The 18,673-nt window shown below is 40.2% G+C and overlaps 1 protein-coding gene across 1 annotated transcript; it reads left to right on the forward strand.

The window, feature by feature from the left end:
• The first annotated feature begins 253 nt into the window (after positions 1-253).
• On the forward strand, positions 254-18,195 carry LOC141912542 (uncharacterized). The gene is made up of 21 exons (XM_074803809.1): positions 254-310; positions 899-936; positions 1,034-1,067; positions 1,238-1,376; positions 2,219-2,361; positions 2,766-2,901; positions 3,294-3,445; positions 3,951-4,108; positions 4,666-4,728; positions 7,320-7,344; positions 10,801-10,878; positions 11,285-11,445; positions 11,744-11,938; positions 12,138-12,189; positions 12,280-12,354; positions 12,797-12,936; positions 13,362-13,545; positions 13,676-14,315; positions 14,488-14,542; positions 14,866-14,922; positions 15,907-18,195. Exons 2-21 carry the CDS (start codon positions 913-915, stop codon positions 17,398-17,400), a joined length of 4,005 nt encoding a protein of 1,334 aa, XP_074659910.1. The 5' UTR covers positions 254-310; positions 899-912; the 3' UTR covers positions 17,401-18,195.
• Positions 18,196-18,673: the final 478 nt, after the last annotated feature.

An 18,673-nucleotide genomic window follows, 5' to 3' on the forward strand; every position in this document is an offset into this window, starting at 1 on the left:
CCGGCGAGGCAAAAACGTTAGAAGCGATTGTTTGCGAAAAAGATTGAATCAGAGGAATCATTAAAAGAAAAAGAATAAATCAATCTAAACTGTTTCGCAAAAGATATAAAACTTTTTCGATTATAATCAAAAGTGCCAGCACTGGTTCGGCTAACAAAAATTAGCCAGGAACGTGTTTTAGTTAACAATGTGCCGGGGACGTATTTTAGTGTTTGAAGCCAATTCCGTACTTTAGATTAATACGTTTCCGGACAAAAACTTGGACTTTTATGCGATCTTAAGAATTTCATCTTCATCAATCGATCAAAATGTAGGTAGATTACGGATGAAAGGCCCTCAATTTATTCGATCTAATGCTTCATCAGAGTCTTGTGTTGCCTGGAGTTGAATTTTGTTATCGTTTTTGCAATGAGAGGGGAAAAAATCGGAGCCGCCGCTGTGTGTGCCCCTGGCTGCTTTCTTCTTCCTGTTCCTTCTTCGGCCATCTCTCTCCTCGTTGACTGAGTCATCGCTTTCCGGGCGTCTCTTGATTTCCGTAACATTTTTAACCTCATCAGTAGAAGATGAGATGGACTGTGTTTTAGTTTAACATTCGGACCTTTTCGCAAACCCCTGTGTTTCACTGCCCTATCTTTTTTTCATTTCCATCCAATAATGATAACAATTCATTCAGCAGTGAATTTGACAATATTTTTTGGCAGGCAGGTGGGCAATATTTATTGTTTGATTCCTTATGAGATTTTGACGGGAATCAATCTAATTGAAGACTATATCAGTTTTCTACAAATAAATTAACTAACTACAATACATTAGTCATTACAAAAATTGATACTGTGCTGTGTGTGTATGGGCTGTGTATTGTGTTGTAGTAATTGATAAATGTTTATTGAAATTTCAGAATTGATTAAGAGAATGGATAACAAAAGGACTCCACCGGTATTTATTAGTTACATTCTCTTATTTTCATGATTCTAATCGAATCTTGCGTTGGTAGATTTGTAAATGTTTTTTTTTTGTCTCATCCATGTTTAAGGTGACTGGGCGTGTTGGTTTGAGGAAAATAGACGGTATGATTATTGCTCTTATGCGTTTCGAAATAATTGTGATTAATAGTCAAATATTTTTGAAATAAATAAAGAGAAAGTGGCTGCCTTTGGATGGGATTATTGAGAAAATTGAAAGTGGATTCGAAAGATTTGTTACTATAGCCTACATCGTGCATGTTTTTTTATTTCAGGAATTTGCACATTGTTCGTTGGGAATATGAATAAATCAACGACTCTGTCGCAGTTAATCAGCTTCTTCGAATCGAACGCTAATCAGCCCGGATTGCCGCGTATTAGTGTATTCGACGCCAGAAAGATGCCTTCATCGTTGTAAGTTCGTTAATACTATATCGCTGAATAAGGTTGATCCTGGTTTTTATCGGTTTAGATGAAATCATTCGCGCAAGTCGCCATTGACTTACTTCTGCTACGGTCCAGAGATAACCGATCGGCGAGAAGAGATTTCCATGTAGAAATAACTGACAACGAAACCTATCATACAGTTTATACATTTGGTTTATTCACCAGACCAAGATCAAGCCAAAAACTGCCTAATGTCACTGGTGGTGTAGTATTTATACTAAACCATTCAACAGTAGCATGAAATTACTACAATAGTATTGATATCCACCAGTGACATCAGGACAACAATTGCAAATGCATATTTCACAATATAAATGCACACATACTGGTAACAACTGGACAAAGAAACCTCATGTTGATAATGTTAAAGGTGGAACTCAGAGGGTTGAAGGGAAATGAAACCTCAAACCTGCTAATGCCCAGAGTAGTATTCAGTGGGTTGTGGGGAAACCAAAACATTTAACGTGCTAATAATAATCCTATTAGTGGAGCTCAGTTGGTTGATGGAGGGATGAAACCTCAAACCTGCTAATGCCCAGGTTCCAGTTCCACAGTTCCGAGTTAAGATTTGACTCTGAGTTAACTCATTGAAAATGAACTAAATTTAACTCAGAGTTAACTCTAACTCACAACTGTGGAACTCACAACTGTGGAACTGGGTTCAGGGCAGTATTCAGTAGGTTGTGGAAAAAACAAAGCATTTAACGTGCTAATAATAATCCTATAAGTGGAGCTCAGTTGGTTGATGAAGGGATGAAAAGAAACCTGACACGCGAAGTGATATTCAAAAAAGTTAAATTTTGTTCAAGGTATGGTTGGATTGAACTGGACAAACCGGCGCGTGATCTAAAAGCAGCCTTGGCCCTCGACGGTAAAGTTCTGCTCAATCGAAATTTACGAATTAAAATCCACGACAAATCGAAGATGGAATTTGAGCCTTTGTTGAGTAAAGGTAAGCAGTTCTTACTAAAGTCAACCCTCGTTGATGCAGCTGAAAAATTGGCTAAGTTTAATTCAGCCCTGTAGTCATCAGCCATGTCTTTGGGGGGAGGGGGTTTGATTTTCATGAAAAAGGAACTTTTTGTAAGGTGCTTTCGCAAATGGTCCCGCAGAAAATTTTTGAAAATTAGATGCATTGAAGAGAAGTTATTTCACAACTTCTAGTATGTTTGTGGTGAGAAATTTGCTTCATTTCCCTACAATTTGGCCTCAAATCAAGTAAGTCTGCAAACATGTGCACATTTTGAACAAACTTTCTTAAAGCCAGCGTCTGAGGGACCTTCGTCAATGGGCGGGATAAGTTCGTTCAACCCTCCAGAATCCTAGGCCTTTAATGAGAGATCTCGTCGATTTCAGATCCAAAAGAAACTGCAGCAGTTTGTAAGGTGATCGTGACCAATTTAGATCCGAACACGGTGACGTCAGATATTCGAAAATACTTCCGAAATCACAATATTTCGATCCCAAATATAGTGAAACCCATTAGAAAATCGTGAGTAAAATTTAAAACGTCATCGGGACCCAGTTCGGCTGTTGAAATTAGACCCTAGAGCTGAACAATTGAAAATGAACTGCATTCTTAATTGAAACTAATTTGGAACAGTGGAATTGGGTCCAGAGTTAAGCCGGCAAATTGATGTGAAATATAGATTTCTGCTTATTAGCACAATATAAGAAAATCATGAAAATGTGTAAGAAATTCATTAAAGAAAATTTTGTGTGTTTTGATATTATGCCACATACTGTGGAGCTTAGAATAAAACACAATTTGATGTAGAGATGTGTCCAAAACCTTTATAAGGGGTTAAAGCGAAATCCTCCAACTGAGAAGAAATTGAAATTGAGACCTGTATTTGTGATTGTCGTCTAATGATATTATTTCAGTCATGCGTTTGTAGAAATCGCGAATCCTGACGTAGATTTGAAGCAGGCGCTCGCGCTCAACAATACGCCGTTTAAGGGCAAAAACATCTTCATCAAATTAACGGAGGAATGTGAACCGAAATTCAAACATCTCATCGACCAATCAGTGAAAGGTATATCTGCGAATCAATGATTTCAATTTTAGACTTTAACTTAATGAGCTCTGGTACATATTGATAGGTGGCTGCAGCGGTCTCAGGTTCATTCCTCGGGTCAGTTTCATATGTGACATATGTGAGACTGCCAAATTAGCCATTAATTATTCAAACTATGATGCTATCAATCACGTATTCTAAAAGGTGTAAATTAGTTAATTGATACTGTCTATGACAAACAAACACACCATCTCAAACATGTACTGTCTATCACTTGAATGCAGTTTTCAGGTAAAATAAGGGCAATTTTGACTGTAAACCCCTATTCACTATTTAAAACCCCTATTTCATAAAATTGAGACTAGTCTAAGCTGATCTTAGTTGCTGTTTGACATTCTAAATCCTCAACAGTTGCATAGCCTTCTATCGTGTTGAGACCAATTTTAAGATTCAAGATCACTTTTGACTGTGTGCTACCGGGTGCAGCGTATATTAGTAGTGTTGGAGATGTTGTGTTTTTCAGCGAGTTCCGCTACTTCTACTGATGTAAAGACTGTTGAGGAAGTTACATCGCAGGACGTTGAAATGAAAGAATCAACCGCAGCGCCAGCGACGAAGACTAAAGAAATGACGACTCAACAAGACGAGCCGCCTCCAAAACCGGAAAGATTATTCTGTGAAGTAAATATTGTATCATATTGTATAATGTTTATGACTTATTTTGTTAGTTAGGAACCAAGGTTCGTACACCTCCTGGAATTCCTGGATTTCCTGGAATTCCAGTTGCCGTGGGCTGGGTTTCATAGATGTGGAAGAAAAATAGTCTCTGGGAACATTTTGAAATTTGTCAGTTATTACCAACCATGGTTTCTCATTGTAACTATGGTGGTTGTCACCCAGATTGAGGATTTAACCCTAGGGATACTCGGTCTATGAAACCGGGCCCTGAAGTGTGTACGAACGCTGGGAAAGATCCCCTCGACTCATTTGGCAGTTGATATTAAATTCCACGCTAAGAAAAAAAAGGTTTCGAAATTTGTTCTCATATTGATGGATCTATTTTAGCGTTTCTATTCTATCCTCGAGGATTATCCTGAGGAATGCTGGACTTAATATAATCATTATGACACTGAGTGTTTCATCAATGCTTACCATTTGACACTTGTTTCCATTAATAAGTCCAAAGAGTTGAATGAATTGTGTAAAATGTCTTATGAAAATCATTTTCTTTGTTTCAGTTATGTCAGATTGGATATACGAACGGTGTCGATCATCACAATCACACGATGCAGCATTTATTGGTAAGAGATTCATTCCGATTGGGTAGTTAGTTTCGGTTCTTGATTGATTCGGATTTCGACTTTCTGATCTCTACGATCTCTTGTGGCGATCGTCATTCCCTCTCTTGACAAAAGATTTGTGTTTGGTTCAAGTTGAATTTATCTCGCCCTTCTTGGTTGGTACCATTTACCAGTTCTTGTGGTTTTCGTGATATTTTTTCTCAACTTTAATAGTTGTGTAACTCTTGTCTACAAGATCAATTGCTTTAAATCAATGAATCGTCTTGGAATCAGTTGTACTTAAGAACCATTTGTGCCACTTCATGTATTAGGGTTGTTGCTTAAGTGTTGGGTGCGTCCCACTATGGAAACAGTCGTTAGATGTGCCTTCAGCAAATCAGCTGTTTGTTTCTTCAAGGCATTTCTGTTAGGAAGAGGTGTAGAAGTGTCCCAGTGGCATTCGCTCATCAATCCAGGATTCATGTCTTTGAATTCTGGTGGTAGCAGTCAGTCAGTTGGCCTTTCACTTGTCTATCATCAATCCAGGGTTTATGTGTTTGAATCCTGGTGGTAGCAGTCAGTCAGTCTTTCACTGGTCTCTCATCAATCCAGGGTTCATGTGTTTGAATTCTGGTGGTAGCAGTCAGTCAGTCTTTCACTGGTCTCTCATCAATCCAGGGTTCATGTCTTTGAATTCTGGTGGTAGCAGTCAGTCAGTTGGCCTTTCACTTGTCTATCATCAATCCAGGGTTTATGTGTTTGAATCCTGGTGGTAGCAGTCAGTCAGTCTTTCACTGGTCTCTCATCAATCCAGGGTTCATGTGTTTGAATTCTGGTGGTACCAGTCAGTCAGTCTTTCACTGGTCTCTCATCAATCCAGGGTTCATGTGTTTGTATCCTAGCCGTAGCAGTCAGTCAGTCTTTCACTGGTCTCTCATCAATCCTGGGTTTATGTGTTTGTATCCTGGTGTTAGCAGTCAGTCAGTCTTTCACTGGTCTCTCATCAATCCTGGGTTTATGTGTTTGAATCCTGGTGTTAGCAGTCAGTCAGTCTTTCACTGGTCTCTCATCAATCCAGGGTTTATGTGTTTGAATCCTGGTGTTAGCAGTCAGTCAGTCTTTCACTGGTCTCTCATCAATCCTGGGTTTATGTGTTTGAATCCTGGTGTTAGCAGTCAGTCAGTCTTTCGCATAGATATTGCTTTCTCATCAATCCTGGGTTCATGTGTTTGATTTCTAGTGGTACCAGTCAGTCAGTATTTTTGCTGGTCTGCTTTGCTCATGGGTTTGAATATTTCGTGGAGGTTTTGTTGACATTGGTTCTTCTGTGGCTTCTCGATGATAAAGGTAAGAGATGCCTTAAACCCCATCGCTGTTTGGGATGGCAAATTTATTTTCATTTAAATGGAGCTTGTAAAAATGCTGCATTATGAAGTCTGTTTATTTTGAAGTTATATCGTTGTCTGCTGGAATTAGTATTAGAAAATGTGTACAGGAAATTGTTGTGTGCATTGGCTGACATTTCGTGCTTTCCATGGAAAGTGCTGACTTCAGCCCAGTCAACCTCATTGTTAGATACTACCTGACTAACATTTCAAAGACCGGTAAACCGATGATGATATTAAGACTGCCTGGTTTTAATTGAAGATAGGGTCTCAGATCAAAAGACTGCTGGCTATCGAACCTAAATAGGTTCAGAACTGATTTTCAATCAAAGCCTGCACTGCGTAACTCGTTCTATTTTATTGACTGGTTGTTTATTGAAAGTAATCGTGATTTTTCATTTTAGGTCATTAAACTTTTCTAGTGGATTATTTTGAGTTTTCTCATGTTTGCGTGCGGAATATTCTATTTCTTCATGTTCTCGGTTTGTTTGTCTTGGACCAAACTTAATCTAGTAATAATGCATTTTGTTGAATATCAATTTATATTTCAGTGAATGAATGAATGAATTTGTTAGATTTGTATTGTCTTTTTGCCATGTTCCAAGGCAGAAAGTGGCTGTGCATCTTTTACCATAGCTTCATCGATACAAATATGCACATGCCTGGCCTTTGCGACGAGCCAGTTCAGAAGCAGCGCTGGTAATCTGACTAAAACAGCATAGCTTCACTGGCGGCATTTGAACCTACCAGCTATTACCTTAGAATCGAAACGTACGTCAAGCCACGAATTCAACATGAAATACGATGGGCCAGAAATTCGGTATTTGATTTCTGAGCTATTTTGGAAATGTAGGATTGGTCTATATATAATACCAGCTTATAAATGTGCGCATAATTTGATTGTGGCAAAAGTGTCCATGACTTGGTACGCAATTTTAGTCCGGTTTCGATTCAAATGTGCAAATCCCTATAGCTCTACCGCGTGGCCTTGTATCGGGTTTACGGTTTATGCTATTGCGAAATAGGTTGAGTGTATTCTGGTTGTGAAAGCAACGTGCCAAAAAAAGTATTCCAGAACCCGGTTGAGACCACTCAAAACCTGACGCACACCGGTATTTGTCGGAGGGCTTGGTAAACGTCGATACAACCTGTTCGCAGTTCACGCGGTTCTTCAACTGTCCTTTAATTACTTATCATGTTCTACTTTTTGAATTTCTTTTTACACAGAATGAAAAACTGGAGAAAAATTCAGGTGAGTTTTCAAGATGAGAGAAAACAAAGTTACACGCGCGTATTATTACATATTCGTAAAGCGTTACACCGCGGTAGATTGCGTAGATACGGAGAAAACTGCCAGTATTGTTGAACAGTCGTTGTGCCAGCATTCGGGCATTCACTTCAATACATGATGGATAGATGGCGGTGCTGTACGCGTGGTATTGTAGATAACGCTAAAACACTTCAAGCGTTTAACACTTTTGATGCCCTTCTCGCATTATTGCTTCATGAATGTTAGTCATTGTCGAGCTAAGCTCAGATATTACCAATAGAGGGCAGCATGTTCTGGATTTAATTGACTTGTATTGGTTGAATTATCGCTCTGAAACGTAACGAGGAGCCATTCGAATATAAACACGTCGATCAAATTCAGAAAATTGCCAACGTTTGGTGATATTTTACGACCGTTTGGCCGGAAACTAGCCTGGCAACTGAACAAACCGATTGAGAAGGGATAAAACTGGTATGTAGCTTATATAACATAAGTATTGGTATCATTAGAAACATTGATATGAGCTCTAGAACGCTTCCAGACTGCATAAGTCTACCTTTTAAGGTATGGCAAATATTTGAGTTTGAAATATGTGAAAAATGTGCTCCGGGAAGATGGTTTGGTGAAGGCCATTGTTGTGCATTAAGTTAACATCGAAAGAGATAATAGAGATGGCCAGTGCTCTGTATTTACGAGAATGAACACATGTTGACATCTTCCTGCTTCAAGGGTTTTGAAGTACTGTAAGATTCGCTCTTAGATTTGTAGTTACATCTCCCGGCTTTGGTGCACCGTGTATTTCGGGAGCCTTGTAGAATTCACAAATAAGTTTTTACATCCGAAAGCTTTGAGGACTGTCTTACAACGTTATGGTGAGGCCATCGAAAGGACCCTTTAAGCAAGAGGGATCTGCTTGTGGCTTCGTGGTACATTACCATTCAGATGTATTGAATTTAGTTTTATGTGTTCAGTAAGTTTCAATAACATGAGTTAAATGAATTTGTGAATGTTAGGGAATTTCAATATTTTGTACACGGCGAAATTGTGATTAACAAAGCGATAGTGATCAACCTGAAAATGAACTGTTTGAATGGACTTGACAGTTTATTCTTTCCGAAATAGGAGCGAAGGAGCAGCTTTCGTGAAAATTACAAAGAAGATCATACTGTACATGTAATATTAGTACGGCCGGTCATTGTGACTCGATACTGAACACTTGTTGGGATGATCGTAGCTGGAACCAGTAAAATGTCCTTACAACTTGAGCATTATTCATCTCAACCTATTGAAGAGGTGCTTGCTAACACATCACACAGTTTAGCTGGTAGATGTTAAGCTTCGCGATACCACAGTAGAATCATTCGTTGCTGAGAAAGACTTTTACTATGAAAATGTGCGATAGCCGGAGCTGTGTTTATCAGCAGTGCGTGTGACGTTACAACAATCTTCTTCGTCAATCCAGCGTGGAGCGTTGCAGACTTCAGTCATTCTACTCACGATGAACCAGTGTTGACTGGCTATACACGTACTTTAGTAATGGCAAAAAAGCCTTATCGAGGATTGCTCCTAGAGACTGTATGCAAGAAGCTACTCAGGGCTCTGCATTGATTCATCGAGGATTTTAAAAAACTTGTAGCCGCGATCACACAAGTTTTAACTGTTCACACTGGTTCATACAAATGGGACAGTGCCTGTTTTACACTGGCCTGGACCACATTTGGCTTGACCAAAAAAAATGAGCTTTATCGAGGATTACTTATCCTAGAGACTATGCGAGAAGCTACTCAGGGCTCTCCATTGATTCATTTATGATTTAAAAAACCTTGTAGCCGCGATCACACGAGTGTTTTTGACCATCCCGAGTCAACTGTTCACATTGGTTCCAACAAATGGGTCGGTGCCTGTTTGACATCGGCCGGGGTCAGTTTTGGCCAAACCTAAGATGTCAGAGCAGACCCCTGCCAAATTTTAGCGTGGGTCAAATCATTCTGCGTGAATGCTTACTGGTTCCTGCTTACCACAACATGGTTTTGACGGCGTTTGAGTAATGAGTGAGTGATTTACTGTGTATGAATGCGCTCTATGTATTAAGCACAGGCCGGATTTGACTCGTGGTCTGTTCTGGGCCAGTTTGATCCAGACCATATCGTCTTGTGTGATCGTAGCTTACATTGTTCCGTAGCAGCCCGTCAGAACTTAGTCAGCTAAAATGACACGATACTCGCCTTAAGATAAATGTACATCAAATCTGTTATGCTAAGCATCGCTTTGTCACGGTCAAAAGTTTTTGCAATGAGTAAAGGGATAGCGCGGACGCTAAGAATTCACAGCTAGATACTTGAATTAATTGTGCCGCTTAAACAACGAAAGACAATAGACAACATGTATTGGTACATAGTTCTATTCACTGTTACAATTAGGGTATGATGGAATAGAAATTTTGCTGATATAAAAGAAAGTTGCGCCTGTCACCAGTCTTAAGAATGATGACTACCAGCTATGAGACAGCCATATATTCTATGCGACTGTAATTAGATCACATGGCTTGATAATTATTGCTGTGGAATGATGGTTCCATTGTAATTATTCATTGGTAACAATCTGTTAGTGCAAACATTTTTGAAACGACAGCTTTCTATAGTTAGTTCAGCTATGAGATCACGGCTACCGTACTGCAGTGCTGCAGTGTAGCCGGAGAGTAACATCAAAGATACATAACCAGATGTATTTTCGGTTATATCTAATTCACGCACCAGAGCGAGTTTTCATCTTTACTGTTGTCATCTTGAAAATTTTTCACAATAAACTTGGCACCAACAAAAAAGTTTCATCGTCGCGATAAGGCTGTGTTTATATTGAATCCTGTCCGAGATATATACCCATCGGGTTCATACAGATCGCTTTCTGGCATTGCTTTGTCCGGTTTCATTTGTTGAATGGGATGTCCTGGTATAAATGGAACATGGTTTCACATTTTGCCGGACAGCCCAGAACAGTCATATGAACCGAGCATGGAGATCTTGCAGCCATATACCGGGTATTCTAGATTTGACTGCGCCATATGTGCTGGTAAACCATGGTGGCCACTCGGCAGGGAATCTAGAAAAAATCAGGCAAAACTCAAACATTGTGACATTTTAAACCACCAGAAATTGGTGTAAATTGGTGCAAAGTGGCCACCCTGTAAACGCAATTAGTGATTCGCACAACAGACCTTCGAAATTTATAAAATTTTGTGGCTCTCTTTGGTCGTTACCGGGATGTATAGCAAGTCGTCGGCGCTGGTTGGAAAACAAGCTCTGATGTCAACGTGCAGAACCTCAAAAAATTCAGAATGAATATTATCACGTGCAGATATTAAAATGGATTCAGTGTAAATTGCAGCCTTTCACCGAGACTCGTTTATTCACTGCATGTTTCCATCTATTTACATTACAGTCGATAAACTACACGTTCATCAGAAGAAAATTCAAGAAATGGTCAACGCTGCAAACGCTAAAGATGATCCTATCGTAGGTACGTAAAGAACGAACGAACGAACGAACGAACGAACGTGACGGTGGAATTAAGCGAGTCATTCTTTTGATTTTCGCAACGGGAAGAAACCATCTTGAGAAAATCACGAGCAGGATTAAGACGGAAGCATAAGGAGCTTGTGTTTCTGTTGCAATTTTGAAAATGCGATGGCAATATTTTTTCAGGGCACTTTTTCCACCTGCGACTTATAAGACAGCAGTCCACAACACAAGATTTAGCTGTTCCCTAGAAATTGTGCGAAAATGCGCTGACATTTAAAATTTTCCAGACCCTTGTTTTAGCTGCATTCTGCCCTTTTCAGTACATATGACGTTTTCATTTCGTTGTCCTCCTGACAACGTCTGCTCACTGATCCACCCCTGAAAATAAACATTTGTTGTTTCAGGTACGAATAAACTACAGAAGTTTGTATACGGAGACACGGCCGAAACGTTCTGTATTAAGTTCGCTTGTAATTTGTGTAACGCCAAGACTTCGGATTTGATGATCGAACAAGCAGCTCTAATCGACCATCTGAAATCTGACAAACACAGAGCTAAATACATCGTAAGTATCTAGCCTAAGATTTTTATCAGTCATTCAGCACTGATAGTACACACTGTGCTCATATTGTGTTAGTGTTTTTCAGCGTCTTTCGTCGTCAGTTAAGACATACTAATTCACAAATCAGTAAATTTAACTTGCTGATAAAGGCAGGGCATTGGCTTAGTCAAAGCTTAATGAAATCCATGTACGTTAGGTTTAAAAAGTGCCTTGGGCTTATTGGCCATAGAATATGGTATCAATGGCGCTTAATCTGTTAGAGAAGTAACTATTAATCGTTCACGTTTGTTTTTCTCGACAGAGATTGAACGGAAATAAACAGATCATTCAATCGTGCGAGAAAGCCGTTCAACTGAACGACGAAACAACGTTTCTGAAAGAAGCCGACAAATACGTGAAAGAGCATCCGAATCAGTTCTACGGAGCGACGCGACGAATCAACGCCAAATACAACATCGTTAACGCCGAAATCACTAAACAAAGATCGGAATGGCTCGTAAGTATTCAATTGAATTGTCAATTGGTAGAATTTGGTAGAATATTTTTAAAATTGAGACCAGGGGCCAGTTTCACAGTCGTGACTTAAGCCCAAAAGTGGTCTTAAATCGTAAGACTGGTCTTCGGTTTTTAATCAATTTTACATTGTGTACGGTGCTGTCTTGTTTTCAGAACCTGTTTCTTATTTCAATTTACAGAAAGCCATCGAAGCCGAAGCTTATAAGAAGAAGTTCGCCGTTGCAAGTGCAGGTATAAATGATCTTCGAATCATCTACGCATCGAATTCCTCGGTGTATAAATCAGACTCGTTTGTAATTGTTATTTGTTGGTTTTTTTCAGCGGACAATAATCCGGAAGTCAATGAAACGGCGTATGTTCAGGAACTGCTCGACGCCTCCAAACAAAGGCTCTACGGTAAGGGATGCATAAATCGAAAACACAAGAAATTATTGTCCATGAAAGAACAAGAGGCTACTCACTGATATTTTCAAAGGCTAGATCTAGAGGATTAAGTTAACAAAAGGAACAGTCTAACGGATAAAGTATCTGCAAAGGCATAAACAATTTCTAATCACTTCTTGACTGACATTGGTTGATAAAACCATACCTCGGTTTAAGTAAAGAGTTAATTAGCTCAACAAACCCTCTGGAAATGCTATAGTTATCACATTTGCTTTATCGTGACTCCAAATGCCACTTTGTCTAGCGACACAAGGCAAAAACACTGAGGCAACCTAGTTCTAGGTTCTAGTTCAATCCTAGTTCCTAGCTCTAGGCTTCAATAAGCCTTCTTTAAATTGTAAGACTGATACGATAGTTTTGTCTCATGAGGCTGATGTAAACGTTGTATTTACAGGCGTCAGTTACGTGCTGGAGCAACGTTTTCAAGACAACATCAACGTATATCGATGTACGCTGTGTCAGCTGGATATCGGACCTGAACGATTGAACGTACGATATCATCTACTCAACATTAAACACAGACTCGAGTACATGGTACGTACATATATATCTCTATAGGAGTCAGATTCATGTGGATAATGTAAAAAATAGATGTCTGCTTAAAAGATTAAGAAAAATTGTGTCTATTTAAATAGTTGATCCCCATATGTCATGTAGCACAGAATTTATGCAAGGTTATGTTAAAGTTTTAGATATTTCATCTATTATCTGTCCAGATCAGTTAACTGTGATCAGTTAACGCTTATGCTACAGTACTTTGGTATGAAAACTCTTAGTGAAAAATCTTAGTATTTTGTTGGGGTAGTGCTCCTAATATTCTTTTATGGATGTCAAAGTGCCCTTTTGGGACTTGACAAGTCTTTCAAAACTGGCCTCTGAATCGGCCCCCCTGGTGTAGCTATTAGTGCGGGATAAAAAGGCAATCCACATATTTCAAACATTTTATAAACGTTTTCTAGAAACGTCATCATCCGGAACAGTTCAAGAAGATCACCGCGGTGAAGAAAGGAACGATGGAAGAGGTCGTTAAAGACGCGATGGTCGCCAAACTGGTGCCGCAATTATTCGAAGAGATTCTATTGGATACGAAGAACTTGCCGAAAGGAAAAGTGAAAGTTCGAAATGTCGGCACGAAATATGTCGGTAAGTTTTCTACGGATAGCGTTTGAAGGATTCACTCCAGTCGAACCATCAATGGCTGAGTTCGTCCTGACGATAAATTTCTGTTTTCTGATTTTTTGTTTCAATTTGACATGAATTTCAAATTTTTTAGCTCCCGTGACGGCTAAGAAACGACCGTCGACTGATAGAAACCCCAATCAAGGCCCGGCGGCTAAAAAACCGGCGATACCGGCCGAACAGTCAATAACAACGGCAGCAACGGTCGAGAAAATACCGGAACAGACGAAACCGGTTAAAAAACCCGACGAGAAACCGAAAACCGAAACGGGAAATGTCGCTTCGCAGCCGGAGAAACCGAACGGCAACAATCAAGGAAAAACGAAGAAACCCGATCAGAAGAAAACGGAACCGACGAAAAAACAAACTCCGAATAGATCGAATAACGAGAAGAAGAACGGAGGAAGAAGTTCGGAAGATCGTCGAGCGGGAAACCAGCAACAACGTAATAAAAACGGCGATCAGTCGATGAATCGTAATCAACGTAATTCGAGAGATCGCTCGGGCAGTCGACAGAGGGTTAATACACCGCAGCAAGATCGCTTGAGAAATCAGAACAATCGCTCGCCGGGCGGTAACAACAACCGCGATCAACGATCGAATGGTCGAAATAATCAGCGCGATCGCAGCGATGATCGCGGCGGTAGAGGACGCGATCAAGGCGGTCGTTGGCCGCGCGATGATCGGCGTAGCAGCGATAATCAGTCGCGTCCGGCGCCGGGATTAATGAATTGGTAAGTCAAAATGTCAAATATGAATCATTCACTAGAGAAAAACCTGTTCGGACTGAGCAGACGAGTGTGGGATTTTTCTTCATTATTGCTACGGTTTCTCACTTCGAACTATTGTTATTGAATATTCTGGTCTGGAGTGTGTGTTAAGCTGAATGAATTATTTATATTTTAGGCCAACTGGTGGAAGAGATTCTCAGTTCAACATGTCACCAGGTCAAGGTTTAATGGTACGTAACTCACACATTGTATTAATCTGTGCAGTTTCTCTTAGAATTGAATGACCCCTCCGTATTCAGTATCCCGTTCTCATCAAAGTTTGCTATCCCAGTTTGTGGCACCTTTGATTTACGTTTCTTATCAAGTAAACACAGAATAAACTTAGATTAAACATCTTCTAATAGTGAAATCAGAAATGTTCTGTATCCTGTCGGGATAAAAAGAATTAGAACCCTCATGATACCGAGATACTGCCTAAATTAGCCCTGTTTATCTAGTTCTAACTATATCTCAAAGACTCTGTGCTTTATGAAATATTCATTCTTGATTTCAGGGTATGGGCAACATTTCACAATTGATAGGATCGCAGTCTATGAATACATCTGCTCAGGTAGGTCAATGAACCAACATTGGGGTGAGGTCTGTAAGGTCTTACTTCCCTTGATTACTGAATAATTTGAACAGAAATATGGAAGATGTTACTGAGGGTCTTACCATTGATTACTGATTAATTTGAACAGAAATATGAAAGATGTTACTGAGGGTCTTACTGTTGATTACTGATTAATTTGAACAGAAATATGAAAGATGTTACACTGAGGGTCTTACTGTTGATTACTGATTAATTTGAACAGAAATATGAAAGATGTTACTGAGAGTCTTACTGTTGATTACTGATTAATTTGAACAGGAATATGAAAGATGTTACTGAGGGTCTTACTGTTGATTACTGATTAATTTGAACAGAAATATGAAAGATGTTACTGAGGGTCTTACTGTTGATTACTGATTAATTTGATCAGAAATATGAAAGATGTTACACTGAGGGTCTTACTGTTGATTACTGATTAATTTGAACAGAAATATGAAAGATGTTACTGAGGGTCTTACTGTTGATTACTGATTAATTTGATCAGAAATATGAAAGATGTTACACTGAGGGTCTTACTGTTGATTACTGATTAATTTGAACAGAAATATGAAAGATGTTACTGAGGGTCTTACTGTTGATTACTGATTAATTTGAACAGAAATATGAAAGATGTTACTGAGGGTCTTACTGTTGATTACTGATTAATTTGAACAGAAATATGAAAGATGTTACTGAGGGTCTTACTGTTGATTACTGATTAATTTGAACAGAAATATGATAGGTGTTACTGAGGGTCTTACCGTTGATTACTAATTTGAACAGAAATATGAAAGATGTTACACAGAGGGTCTTACTGTTTTACTTATTTTAGATATTTCATTTCATATTTTGATGAAGTGTTCCTGAAAACTATAGTTGAATACAACCTGTTTGTTATTGAAAGCACTTTGCAGAAAGGTCGACTGTTCATACAATCATAGATATGATTATTATCTATTTCAGGATACTGGACTTGATTTCATGAATCGCTCCGGTGGTAGCCGTCAACCGTTCTCACGTTTCGAAGATGCCCGCAGACCCGGCGACCCGATGAACGAACCGGAATTCCGCCCGCGAGAACAACCGATGGACGTCGATCGTAATCTGAGCGGTAATCGTTTCCTCGACGCCGATCGATTCAAAAACCGATTTGAATCGGGTTTGATTCAGGCGGCGACGATGAACGAATTCGAGCACCGCGCCAGGAATTCCATCGGCGGCCCGTCGTCGTCGATGGAGCTCGGCCGAGGAGGTTTTATGGAATCGCCGAGAACGAGAATCGGTTTCAACAACGATTCGAATACGGAATTTCGTAATCGATCGAATGATTTGGTCGAGAATCGAAACGCGAACGTCTACGGCGCCGAGAGATCGGCGATGAATCGAGATAACTACTCAAGCTTCGAGCGGGAGAATTCGAGGCCGGGCGCTGAGATGAATTTCGATAAATCGTCGTCGTGGGGAAATTTGGGCAACAATCGCGGCGCGGGCGAATTCGAACAGCGGGCGAGGAATCAAGGGCTGCAGTCGAGATTCACGTTCGAGAATCAGCGCGACGATCGATTCAATGAATCGGCGAATCCGAGCGGAGATTCGCGCTACAGGAGCGAGTTCAATCCGGCGAGGAATGACAACAAAGATTTCAACCAATCGCAGCGCGTCGAACGCGGCGGCGATACGTCGCATTTGACGTTGGACGATTTGTACGGACGACGAAACGAGAATGATTTCCGATCGATGGATCGACAACAGGACGACGGGCGGTTCAACCCGGGCGCGACACAGCCCGTACGCGTCGAATCCGGGCACGACGATCGCTGGTACGAAGATCATTACGGCGCGAAACGATCGATGGATGAGTCGCCGCGGGCAACCGGCGGACGACGGGATTCTCGATGGAGTGATAACCGCGATAACGAACGCGGCGGTATTGGGGGTAGATCGCACGAGCGCGACTTTCATCGGTCGTCCTCGGCGGACAGGAGGGCAGACGGACGCCACGGCGGAGTAGACGGACGCCACGGTGGAGCAGACGCACGCCACGGTGGAGCAGATGCACGCCACGGCGGAGCAGACGCACGCCATGGAGCAGACGCACGCCACAGCGGAGCAGACGCACGCCATGGTGGAACAGACGCACGCCACGGTGGATCAGACAGACGTAATCCCGGAGCAGAGGGACGCCATCGCGAAGCTGACAATTACGACGCAGCGCTCGCTGATTACCATCGCGACCGACGACATCACGACTCGGAACGACGCGGTAGCCTTGGCGCCGGTTTCGACAGAGCGATAAACGAAGAACAGTCGGGGCAGTCGTCTTATTTCTCGAACATGTTTCCGATGTCGGGAGGCGTTCCGCAGCCCGTACCGCCGCCCGTACCGATTAACCCGGCGATGATCCTCGCCCAGCAACGGCAACAGTTACAACTGTTCGCTTCATTGAATCAACAATAGACGATAAATTATCATCGATGTAAATAATAATGAGGTTCTCTTGTCTACATCTTGTGTGTACGAAATGTTTTATGTTCTTTCTGTATTTTTCTACAAATGTTAGTTAGTCATTGTTTCATAATCGATCAAATGCTCAAAACATTCCGGTTCAGAATTCATCATTCAGCTAGATATGTGTTTGATTTCATTCAATTTCTCTCTCAAATTTGAGGATGATTAATTTTGCTGAACTTTGCGCTGGAAAAAAGAGTCTGTTAGGCCTCGATTGAGCAGATGTCTTCTTAATATTGTATCTTATTTTAGAATCTTATCATGTATATAATGACTGTATGTAACCCGGTACCCCCTAAAACAACATGGCAATAAGTGCTAGAGTGTGTAAGTCTACGTTGTTGCATTTTACACAAAGTCTGGTTCCGATTGAACGTGTTTCCATTTATGATTATAAAATCATAGAACTTATTACGATCAAATCACGATAGTTAAAGTCGTTGAATATGAAAAGGCTACCGTTAATAAGTAAAGATAATTTTGAATTTTGAAACTGCCCGTGTTTATCTAGTGACTGGTTATCATGATATAGATAAAAGCGATTGTGTGTAGTGTGTATTTTTCATCTATAATCCACTGTATTCTGCTTATATCGTTCATTCATGTTGTTGATAATGTCTCAAACAATGATGTCGACTCATTTTGCTATTTTAACACGGGGAACTTATGAAACATTAAGAGTCTGTGCTTTTTAATTGTAAATGCTAACAATATGTATCAAATAAAGGATGTTCATTATCTTCTGTGGAAAGTCAGTTATTCGTTTTGCTTTATTAGGCATCATTGCATCATTCATTTATGAAGAAATGTTTTTGGTGAATTGATGGAAAATTCTTGGCCCGTTCTCTGGAATTCTGGAAGTATTGTGCCCCAACTCTTATGGGAAAAATGTGGAAGATTGTACATTGCTGAATAACGCTGACAGCGTCCCAGAGTATTGCAGTTCATTTACCCACACTAAAAATCATGTGTAGAGAATCCCCAACAATAATGAAAAAATAATTATTCCAGAAGATGACTTAAAGGGTATAGTTGAAAAGTTTTATAAATTACTAGTTCAGGGACAAGGAAACATTTCCGATTTTGATTTGATATTATTGTGGGATAAAAATTACAGATCTAGAATAATCTGAAGTCAAATTAGTGCGATAGTATTCTTTCTGTGATCTGAGAACGAAATGATCATTACAGACAATAAAGTAGCTTAATCGAATTGAATTGA

This window comes from Tubulanus polymorphus, chromosome 11 (genome assembly GCF_964204645.1).
Source record: "Tubulanus polymorphus chromosome 11, tnTubPoly1.2, whole genome shotgun sequence".
In the NCBI taxonomy this organism is placed as follows: domain Eukaryota; kingdom Metazoa; phylum Nemertea; class Palaeonemertea; order Tubulaniformes; family Tubulanidae; genus Tubulanus; species Tubulanus polymorphus.